Genomic DNA, 11,890 nt, shown 5'->3' on the forward strand with positions numbered 1-11,890 from the left:
AAATTCTACTTTTAAGTGACATATTTATTTATTTCTTAAATCACCAAGAAATACGATATTTTTTTTAGATCTTGACATCTTATCACGAGAACATAGAGAAGCCCAAGTCCAAGCCCAAACCAAATGCTGTCGGGTCGATAATCGAACCCGAATCAGACCCTCTTTCAATATTTCTTCGATCCCAACTCCGCTCGAGATCGTAGCCAGAAGCTAATTCCTCGGGTCAAAGAGATCGAGCAAAAATAATTTTCCTTCAACTTTATGCCAAACAGGTAATCATCTGCAACTTCCCTTCTCCGTTGGATTGATTTACATGTAAATGTACCGATTCGAATTGTATTATTGTTAAGTTATGTTTGAATTATATGTACTTATTGCTGTAAACCCTAGGAATCGGGTTGTTATAACGGCCTTTCCGAGATAATCCTGTTTTATTTATTTATCAAAGTAAGTTAAGCTGGGTTAAGCTGGCTCTCTCTTTCTTGAAACTGCATGAAGCGGGGTCCTGGTTGTGCAAAGGAATCTAATTAATTTCATTTGTGATCTGCTGTGGTATATTGGTATGGGGATTTGGATCCTAATGTGTGTTGTTTTGAGGTGATGCCTTTAGCCCACATGTTTTCTCTACCATTGCAATTCCATTGACTCTGGTCTCCGGTAATCGGTCTCTGGTGAGAATGAAGCTTTTGTTCACAAAAAAATTATGATTTATTATTATTTTTTTGAACAATTTGGGGTGTATTCTCACCATTTTAAAGTTCTTAAAATTTACAGAATGTAAGTGTATGTTATTGTAGTTAGTCGAGGTGGATTATTGTATAGGAAGGGGAGACATGGTTTTATTTATTATCATGGCTTGTTGTTTTAACTACTTCTTTCCTCCCATTTTATCTCTCTTTCTGGTGTTGGGTTCGGGGTGGGGGATGGGGGGATTAGGATGGCACAGATTGTAAATGGTGCTTGAATTTGAAACAAAAAATGAACAAGTTTAATGGCATGTGAGGAGGAGTACTTATAAAAAAAAAAAATTCTCAAATTACAAGACTAGATCAAAGATGTCTGCATAAATATGATGATGACGACGATAATAGAAATAATGAGAAACTGATTTGTATTATTAATATTATAGTCATTATTATTATCTTTATTAAGGCTATAGGTTGATTGGAAAGTAAAATTATGGTATTCCGACTTATCACAAAAAAAAAAAAAAAAATTATGGTATTCCATCAAAATAAAAAAAGATTGTACAGAAAGGGAACACAAAGGATGCTGTGGGAGCATGAACATTGTGGTTAAAATCCAAAATTTATAAACAAGGTTTGGTGTTTTGATTGTGCCTTTAGAATATGTCCCTGCAATTTACTTATAAAAAAAAAAAATATGTCCCTGCAATTGGAGAATGAAAGAGAATGAGAGTCCATGAGTTTAGGTTAGATGAGGATAACAAACCAGCATGTACTATTTTATGGCTTTGAGGTTCCCCGCTCTAGGCAATTTAACTTAATGGTTGAAAGCCTCATTTGGTTGCTCATAATTGAAACTATTAGCAGTATCTGTATTTTTGGAATGGGGGTATTTTCAGTAAAATTTGGTTTTGTCGAATTTAAGTTCAATTTCAAGGTAATTTATATGCTCTGACTCGCCTGAACCCTGAGGGTTCTGTTGTTCTTGTTATCATTTCTCTTTCTTGTGGGTGGGCGGGGAGGGTTGGTGTTTATTATTTTATTACTATTGCAGGGTGGGAATTTTGGTTGCCTACGCACAACTTGTTGAGTCTTCCTTGAATATATTTTACAGGCAGTAAAAGGCACAAACATCAGAATGGAACTAGCAGACAGGGCAGTTGGGTTTCTATTATCTTTCGTCAGCATATCCATATTCACGTATTATACTTTTTGGGTCATCATTCTGGTCAGTCTTCCTTCTATTTAATTAATCTCATCTCCTATTTTTTAACCAACCAACCAACCAAACAAACAAAGCATACCATAAGGTAAAAATGTCCTATTGATGTTGTGCTGATGTCTTTTTATCTTTCAGCCATTTGTAGACAGTGATCACTTCATCCACCAGTATTTCCTCCCGCAAGAGTTCGCCATACTAATACCTGTATTTGCCGGTGTGGTGCTTCTTTGTTTCTTATGCGTATTTGTTGGATTTGTGATGCTAAAATCCAAAAAGAAGAAGGCTTGATGGAATCAGTTTAGTCATTTATTTTTTAGTTCTTTTTTTAGAAAAAAAAAGACCCATAGAGCTTATACTTTTCTTACTCCCCCATCCCTCCTTTTTTCCAATAGATTTTGTGACGATATGGACGAGAATTTTAATTGAGATTTGTTGCAGCTTGCAGATTTTGTATATCTCTATCGTTTCTTATAATATTGGAAGCTCACATTTTATATATTATCTTAGGATTGAAGCTCAGTTTGGAAAATAATAGAGATGAACCACTTCATGTTCTGCATTTTGCTTATAATTTGTCCATAACGATTGCTTCCTTTCGCATTTGGTGTGCTCTGCTGTTGGGTAGAAACATGTGTTGTTGATGAACTTGCTTCCCCTCCTTCACTCGTCCTTTCCGAATGAGGAACTCATGTCTCAGTACGAGCTGCCTATGAATTACTGGCCTCACACTGGCAGCTCTAGAGATGTGAGGCCATGAGAGTACTTTTCGATTGTGGAAAAATTCGCTTGATTTGACAAATCATATGACTGTATTTTTTAATGATGTTGTAAATTTTTTATTTTTTTAAAAATATTTATGATGATTAAAAAAATATATGAAAAAAAGAAAATAAAAATAAAAAAATGAAATATACATTCAGGACATATTTTCAGACTACTTTTTCGTTAGTTATAGCAGTTCTCTTTAGTTAATTAAGAATATTATCATATTTAAATTATGTTAAAACTCTAATTATTTATATAGTTATACTTTTTTAAAAATATTTAACAAAATTTGATTATTTATTTAATGATGAAATATTAGTATTTTATAAATTAAATTTGATAATTTATTTATGATATGATATTTATATGTTAATTATCTATTTTAAGTTAATTTAAATCAGTATTTAAATTTTTACCATTTGATCAAACTTGGTTACTTTGAAATTAGTGATATTTGTGTAAAATTCTGTATGGCGTAAAATTTTCTAATTGATAAAAAAAAACACGTTTGCCACATCTGTCAAATTGAAGAAAAAAATAAAGTATAATTTTGAATATTAAAATAGTCTAATGTATAAGAATAAAATTATTATTTATTTATGTTCATCATTTATTATGAAATTTAAATTATATTAAAAATTTAAATTAATTAGATAGTTTTTTTCTCTTAAAAATGTACAGTAAAATTTTATCATTTATTTAATGATGAAAAATTAATATTTTATAAATTAAAGTTGATTTTTAGTGTATGATATAATAAACAGTAATAAGATATACGAAAAAAAATGCGAAGAAAAAAAAATAGCTTATTTATTGTTCATTACTATTGATGAACAGTAATGAAGGTAATATAAACACTTGTGAAAAAAAAAACATCTACACTGTTCATTACTGTTGATGAACAGTGATATCAACAGTAATGAACAGTACATGTATAGCGACTTTTAAGTATAGATAGAGAAATAAACAGTATATGTATAGCGGCTTTTAAGTATAGGCAGAGATATATCACATGTATATGCATGTATGTATGTATGTACGTCTGTATGCGCATTTTCATACAGATATTCAGTTTATACGATTGGGTCAATTAGCAGTGACAAACCAAAAGGAGCTAAGCATAAGGACATTAGGTTACCAAATTTCCATTTTCACTGCCAATTAATTATATCTGGACCAAGATATTTGATACAAGATAATTGTAAATTATCCATCATCTAGGGGATCCCAATCCCAATTATCTCCTGTGGGTAATTCAACAAATAATCAAAGAATTGCAAATCACAATTCTGATGTTTTGAGTGTGTCAATGATCAGAACATGAGTAATTTTAAACCGCTAAAAACAACACTTTGAAAACGATCGCAATGTCTCAAAAATCAAAGGGTATGAAATTAACAAAAAAAAAAAAAAAAAGCTTACAAACCTAAGAATTTAGAACATGTCTTTTTTAACTAAGAAAATGGGAGCTGGAGATCATGAAGAAATTAACACGATCTTCCTGACTAATTAGCCCAATGTCTAGAATATTGATCATCTTGCATCTGTCACTCATGAATGAAAGGAATCATGATCATCAGCTCCTGAGTACGTAGCCAAATAATTGTAGATCATGATCATCAACAATCTTACTCTGCATGGCGTGGGAGTTTGTCCAACCTGCACGAACGTGTGCACCAATTATATATATTACAAGAAAAACGAGCATTTGTGATTGATTATTTGCGACGAAAATAATTATTTATAACGAAAACAAATTCATTTTAGTAAGAAATAATTATTAATTTTGTAAGAAATAGTTGGCCACAAATAAACAGTTTTCTTGTAGTCAAGTACGAGAACAAGTTTTAGGAACTTGCTTCACCATCCATGCATGAACTATATATGCTTTGACGGTAGAATGTTGTTGATCTCGTGTGAAAACCATTAAAACAACCTAGATGACCAAAAGTAGTACTAGTGCAACCTCATAAATTTTCAAATATAGCAATATCTGCTGTTTTGCAAACAATTCTTGAAAGACGATCGAGATCAACTTCCGGAGCCAGCACAAGATCAAACATTATTATATGTTTGGTCTAGCTGGTACAAATCTTATAACTTCGATCGACTGTAACGTCTATTATATATATATATATATATATATATATATATATATATAGTGATCATGACATGAATCGGTCCCTTTCTAAAGTTCATGCATGTCTAAGTCAAATTTTCAGGATTGCACAAGCAATATTAACAGTAACGAGAATGAAATTTTGAAAGGAAATAACAGAAACACTCGTAACCCAAAAAAAAAATTCAGAAATAAAATTAGCTAGCTAGCATAAAGGTGGTTCTAGCTAGTAGTGTTGAGTTGGCAAGAATGAAACGAGTCATAATCATTCAGATACATTAATTTGTTCAAGGAATCTCATGCTAATTACATGAATGGTACTAGACGAAATGTAACTCAGGCACTAGAACATAATTTTGTGACATGATCATGACAAGATCAGAATGGTAGCCAGATGCATATATGCATGGCTTCAGATCATGACAGAATCTGAAACATGATTTAATAATTAGAACCCCCAGATTTGAGTTATGTTATTATGACAGTACTTCCCCAAGAGGCAAAGAAAAGAAACTATAACATATATCTAGGCATGCATCATGCAGCTTGTTCATCAGATCCTGATCACGAGGGGAAAATTGGTACTCCATCTCTCGAGTTAAAACTATTAGCTTATTCGGATGAAAAATAAAACGATGATCATGATTTATTCATTGATCGATGTTTGTTGTGGTTTTTCAAATACTTCCATTAATTTTGGTTAATTCCTTCTTAATAAACCGAATTGTATGCTAAAATCCCATTCCAAGCAATTAATGGAGTACTAGCTGGAGATGAATTGAAACTGGACAGTTCAATTAAGTTAAAAAACCGCGAGATATTAATTTCAGAATTCCTAGCAAAATGATCACAAAATTAAGTATTCTATTCCAAGCAATTTCACAAACACCCACAAAGAACTTCATATGCTAAGAACAAATGAAAGATCAAAGAAAATCAAAACAAAATTAAGCAAATTATAAGAGAAAACCCATACCAAAAAAGAAACAATATCCGGCCATGATAATTAATGTTTCATTTCAAGCCCATGAATTATCAAATGCAGCAGAGGTTATCGCCTGCGAGAATTCCTGGAAATTAATCCTCCCATCTCCATCCGTATCGGCCTCCTTGATCATCCCCGTCAACTCCTTCACAGTAAGCGCATGCCCCAGCTTGGCCATGGAGTGCGCCAACTCGGCTGCCGTGATGAACCCATTTCCATCTCTATCAAACATCCTAAACAGCTGCTTTAGCTGGTCTTCTGTGTAAGGAGATTTAGCCGGAAGAAGCTCCGGCGCCACAAGCGCCACAAACTCCGAGAACTCGACCAGACCGTTGCTGTTCTTATCAGCCTTTTGGGTCAACGTTTCGAGCTGTTCCGGGCTTGGTTTTAAACCAAGTGACCGTAAGAGCGATCCGAGCTCAAGTTGTGTGAGACTCCCATCATTGTTCCGATCAAAAGAACGAAAGATTTCACGTAGCTCGGCGATTTGCTCGTCGTCTAATTCAACTTGTTGTTGCTTGTTGCTCATGGCAACAATAGAAATCAATCTTCTGATCTTTCTACCTTAATCTCTAACTCTCGTTAATATGATCAACGTCCTTGAGTCATGTAATTACAATAGTTCTATCATATAACTATCGTAACCAAATATATAAGTTTGCAGTTCCTTATCTATGTTTTGAGAGAGGGAGATAGATCAGAGAAATCATGATTAATTTCATGTCTCTGTGTGTACCTGCAGAAAGGAATTAAGCATTGAAAGATCCGATCGAGATCTACTTGCATGGAGATCGTTCTTCTTCCTCCTCTTTTGATGGGTTTTCCTAAGTACCAGCAACCTCACCAAATTCTCGGATCTGGATATTGAATTATTTTCACTGATCGAGAACAAGAACAAGAATAGATCAGAGAGAGAGAGAGAGTAGATGGTGCTTCTTCAAATTCAGTTTTTGTATGAAATAACCAGCGTTCGATTAAAGGTCAACACCAAGGACAAGGACATGATGATCGAAGATTAATTTGGAACTTAATCATGATCTCTCTCTCTCTCTCTCTCTTCACGAGAAAAATCCAAAAAGAAAATGCTGAGAAACAGGCGGGAATTCCGTGAGTAATGCCCACGTCTTGCGTGCATGATGGCCAGTGTCACGGATATATAGGACTTCGTCAACAGCTTGTTTTTAAAAAGTCTGGGGTTTGTGAAATTTAAAAGTCTTTTAAAGAATGTTACAATCTAGCCAATGCCACTTTCGAGGTATTAATAATTTGTCTAAATTTGACCAGAGATCGGTTCGCAGTGTGATGTGGTTGGTTGGTATTAGGATATAATTGGACTGTACGTTGGATTGTAGGAATTGTGGGAATAACTTGTTACAGGGGATTTTAACCAATTATTTTTCGTGGGAAAACAAAAATAAATCTAGAAGAAGGTTGGAAGTTGGAACGTTGACCAATGACGGTGGTGTTTGCAAATTCAGACATTTATTTCCTCGATCGTATCTGTTAATGTCTTAATTTTCCCAATATATCGGAAGGAAGGAAAAAATTATCCCCAATTTACGAGGTGATTCGGACTTTAATACGATATTCTTTATGTTTATCAATAAAATAAATAACAAATAAGCATAAATAAAGAAAAACACATAGATTTATATTGTTCGACATAATGCCTACATCCACGGATTGTTTGAAGGCAAAATACACTATAAAGAGTGTTGTTACAATCTTTCATGGCCTTACATATCTCACAATACAATAAGAAAATTTAGAAAATCTCTTTTGGAGTTGTAGTAGAGTTTCTATGGAGAGATCTTGTGTGTAGAAAACTTGTAGATAATTCGTTCGTTTTGTAGGAGATCTCCTCATATATATATATAGAGGTTCAACTTGCATTGTAAAGTTTTTTCTTGTTAGAAGTTTGAGTCTCTTTCTTTTTAAGAATATGAGCCCCTATCATTCTAAGAGTAAGTCTTTCTTGTTAAAAATTTGTGTCTTTTCTAACAGTCTGAGTCACTTTGTCCTATATTTTCTTGGCTTTATCTCTTAGTTTAATTTTCGATCTTATTTCAAGACTAAATTATAAGCTACTGATTTGATCTATATCATTTTACTTGATGATTGTTGCTTGGATTCTGAAAAATGTAAAATCCAATCTATATTAAGCTAATGGATTGAAGTGATCTTTAGGGTGGGAACATGGTTGAGGACCCGATGTGTCGGAGTTCCTAACAAAACATGTACTAAAATCATTGTGATTACCAAAAAAGCATTCAGCTTGCATCCACTTTTCAAATTTTAAAAAAATAATAATATTAAAAAATAATATTATAACAATACTTTATTTAACTTTCAATTTTTATCTCAACTCAACATCCAAACAAATTTAAGACACAAAAAAATTTCACGAAACTTTTATACCTTATGACTATATGTAACATTACTCAAATCATAACTCAGTGATTTGTTAATTAGATATATGCATTATGGTAAGGAACATGGACCTGGTAATAACCAACACCATTGCTCTGCTGGTACGCATCAAAAGCACCAACCGTTCTGTCTTCCATCCACTCCACTTTCCTACCCATTTTGACATCTTCTCTAATGTTAGAAAGTTTATAATATAAAAGGACGGTGCTTCAATCATCCATATATGATATAATCGTCAAAGATTTGACCTGAATTTGGTCACAGGTTTCGATTTGCCATCTGCCAATCGATTCATAACCTTTCAAACTCACAATATTACAAAAATATTGCCTCGGAGCGGACAAATTAAATGGCAACTATTGCTTATTTTGAATCTCTTCCCATTCAAAATTTAACAATTCTATGTATTATTGCAATGCATGCAGGGAAAACAAGAGCTCTGTCTGACACTTCTACGGCTCCCTGTTTTCCTTCATCCTCTTGGCAACTCAAAAGGAGGTAAATAGGGGAGAATGACGTCTTAACCTTTTTTGTTTTTTGGAAAAAAGAAAAAGAAAAACCACCATGGATATACAGAATGACAATGACACAATTGTTTTTTCTTCTATTTAAGCAGAAGGGGAAGGTGGGAAGAGACTGTTATGTATATGCCTTCTATAAATAAATGGTGGCAACATGGACCTCGCTACTGATCAAGCAGAGGACTCCCTTCTTTTGCAAGCACAAAAAGACCACCATCTCCCCTTGAGATTCGAAAATCATCGTCAAGGTAAGTAGTCAAAAGCCAGGAACTAGTACGTTCACCTGGAATGGGAACCTTAAGAGGCGGCTGACCAGAAATGACCCGTGATATGCTTCCTACTGCATCCTGCAGCGGACCAAGGGATTGCTGCACAGCCGACAGGTTGATTTGCTGCCCGAAAACATTGACATTTTCTGGGAGATCAATAGTTGATTTTATCTCTGGAGGTTGAAAGGTGCCTTCCTTAAATGCTACCTGAACATATTAAAGTGTTTGATAGTAAGATTTTATACTCAGATGTCTATCGTAACAAAGTTGGCCAATACACGGTTCCAGAAATAATTGCTTGGGTAGGCAAATTAAAAATTTGCTAAAATGCAATCGTCCAGTTGGGCTACTGCATAAAAATGATGATGCTAAATTCTATTATTAATATTATTTAAAAAAAAGAATCAAATGGATAACTTACACACGCATCCAAGATGTTCTATTATTACCACTAATACTATCATGATCATTGTCTATATTATTATTAAAAATACATGCCACCTTGTTACAGTAAAAAAATTGTTCACTCACATACTTTTAGCTCATAGCAATACCTGTATTCTTGTGGGACTCCGAACTTCAAAAGTAGCAGATGCACTGAAAGAAAGAGTAGCAAAAGGACTAGACAATGTTGTAGAGTTCACAACGGTAAGATCGTTGGTGTCAATTGTTTGGCGTATCTCTTTCACTTCCAAAAAGGGTGAAGTCCCTGCTGCGAGAAGTGGCAACAACTCAGAAAATGCAGTGTACCTGATTAGTTGGAAAGCAAACTGTGTAAGCAAATCAGGAACAAGTTTACTCAATAAACACAATGATAAAAGCAACAAGCTTCATCAATCTTAATGAAGAAGCCGTCCACATCGTTCCATCTATCCAAACGACACCAATACATTATTTCTATGTCAACTACATCAGCCTTCTATTGGATCCGTATTCCTGTGTATATGCCACATGATCCAACTCAATGGACCATGGCAGAAAGGAACAAAATACAGGTCTGAAAATGATACATAATACAAAGTGATTTTCGGCTTCTTAAACAGTACAACTCGATCCAATTCGGGGAAAAGCAAAAATGCTAAGGTGCCTAATCCTGGGAAGACATTTAGATGTCATTTGTATCATTTTCTTCGAAATCCATACAATTTCAAACTTCTGCATCCCAAATCGTTAAGAAGGCAGCATGATTTGATTTTTTTTTAATCCTACTGCCACATTTTTGCTAAGCTCAAAAGCGTAGAAATATACATTGTCTAATAACCAAAGAAAGATCGTTCGTGTGGGAGTGTTATGTATATATCCCATTCACAAATAGAAATTTTACATAGTTTTGTTCCTACCATGCCATAAAAAAAGAAATCGAACGACAAATGCCAAGCCAATGAACTCACAGCAAAATCCAGTTTCCATCGAGAACCCCCGGTGCTTCGGTAGGCGCCGGTGTCGGGTTGACCGCCTCCAACTGACTGACCAGCTCCGAGACCTCGGCCCTCACCTCCGGCCCAGCACTGAACCCAAACTTGGTCCCGTAAAAAGTGTCCACCAAGCACCGCTTCAGCTCTGCACGCTTGTTTGCAAACCCATCTTCCGTCGGCACTTCAGGCCTATCCGTAGCCGCAGCGGAGGCGGGGCTGCCATTACCGATGGCAGAGTAATCGTCCTTCTCCTCTTCTGTATCACCGCCTCCGCCCCACTCGTCCTCATTCTTGGGAGGGTCCGGTGGAGATTCAGGCTCGGGTTCGGGCTCGGAAGGCTCGCCCCACTCGTCAGAGATCCGGGGGTTGGGGGAGGGATCGGAGAGAGAGGAGCGGGCGAGGCGGAGGGAAAGAGGATATCTGAGGAATTGACTTCTAAGGTTTGGGGAAGATAGAAAGGGAGAGAGGAGGAGAGGGAGAGGTTTACTGGGATTAGGGATTTGGGAGGAGAGGGAAGGGTGAGAGAGTGAGGAAATGGTGGTGGCAGTGGAGAGGAGAGCCATTTTTTCCTGGTCGAGCGTGTAAAGTGAGAGACTCAAGAGAGTGAGTTCATTCACTGATTTGTGGGGGGTTTTGTGACACGTCTCTCAACCTTCGCAAAGGACAATTGATCATTTTTCGTGTGTACCACAGCGACTGAGAATTCGAAGTCTCCCGACATATGTTTTTTTTTTTAATGCATTTTTTAAATATTTTTAAGGAAATTATAATATTATTAAAAAATAATTTTTTAATTACTAAATAAAAAATATAAAAATTCATTATCGAAATTTCTATCATTTTCATAGAAAAATAAAGGATAATAATTCATTCGTTTTTTTGTCAAAATTTTTAATTCTTAAAATAACAAAAATAAAATTTTTGAGCGACTAAAAGAACAATAATATTTTATATAATTATATCTTAAAATAGAATATTTTATAAAATAATATTATTTGTTTACCGTTGTTCATGCTAAAATTGGCAATTCATTCTAAAATGGGCAGCTGTTTGAAAAAAGTTTTTACATTTTTCGCTTATATATTTGTTTGCTTATTTATGTTTAAAGAGAATTAAAGATTTATTCTATGAAGAATGCAAAGATTTTTAATTAGGTGAATTAATAGGTTTTTGTTTAGTAAATTTATGGTCCTTTCTCTCTTATGATTTTCCCCGTCATCGTACTGCATTGTAGAGCATTAAGTCAATATAATTGAATTCAAGATTGAAGATATTGAAGATCAGAATGCCGAAATATGCAGCAATGGTAATGACTGAAATCATAATAGCAGATTTAGTGAAATCTTAACAACAAATCAGGAACCCAACAAATGAGGAAAACTCGATCCTATGATTCAGTGATGATAAGATTGTATAGTTGTATTCCTGCTGTAATCCTTTTTAGTTCAATTGTTTACGTAGATCAATTGTAATACTCT

General features: G+C 34.7%; 3 protein-coding genes across 3 annotated transcripts; 1 reads left to right on the forward strand and 2 right to left on the reverse strand.

The window, feature by feature from the left end:
* The first annotated feature begins 108 nt into the window (after positions 1-108).
* On the forward strand, positions 109-2,473 carry LOC108982248 (dolichol-phosphate mannose synthase subunit 2-like). The gene is made up of 3 exons (XM_018953564.2): positions 109-272; positions 1,801-1,914; positions 2,044-2,473. Exons 2-3 carry the CDS (start codon positions 1,825-1,827, stop codon positions 2,194-2,196), a joined length of 243 nt encoding a protein of 80 aa, XP_018809109.1. The 5' UTR covers positions 109-272; positions 1,801-1,824; the 3' UTR covers positions 2,197-2,473.
* Positions 2,474-3,789: 1,316 nt separating this feature from the next.
* Positions 3,790-6,857, reverse strand: LOC108982247 (probable calcium-binding protein CML11). Its single transcript, XM_018953563.2, has 2 exons — positions 5,769-6,857; positions 3,790-4,332 (listed from the first exon to the last, which is right to left on the reverse strand). The coding sequence occupies exon 1, from the start codon at positions 6,304-6,306 to the stop codon at positions 5,812-5,814; it is 495 nt and encodes a 164-aa protein (XP_018809108.1). The 5' UTR covers positions 6,307-6,857; the 3' UTR covers positions 3,790-4,332; positions 5,769-5,811.
* A 1,695-nt stretch (positions 6,858-8,552) lies between these two features.
* Positions 8,553-11,032, reverse strand: LOC109014895 (plastoglobulin-1, chloroplastic-like). The gene is made up of 3 exons (XM_035694211.1): positions 10,389-11,032; positions 9,552-9,747; positions 8,553-9,204 (listed from the first exon to the last, which is right to left on the reverse strand). The coding sequence occupies exons 1-3, from the start codon at positions 10,973-10,975 to the stop codon at positions 8,893-8,895; spliced, it is 1,095 nt and encodes a 364-aa protein (XP_035550104.1). The 5' UTR covers positions 10,976-11,032; the 3' UTR covers positions 8,553-8,892.
* Positions 11,033-11,890: the final 858 nt, after the last annotated feature.

Source organism: Juglans regia, chromosome 9 (assembly GCF_001411555.2).
Source record: "Juglans regia cultivar Chandler chromosome 9, Walnut 2.0, whole genome shotgun sequence".
In the NCBI taxonomy this organism is placed as follows: Eukaryota; Viridiplantae; Streptophyta; class Magnoliopsida; order Fagales; family Juglandaceae; genus Juglans; species Juglans regia.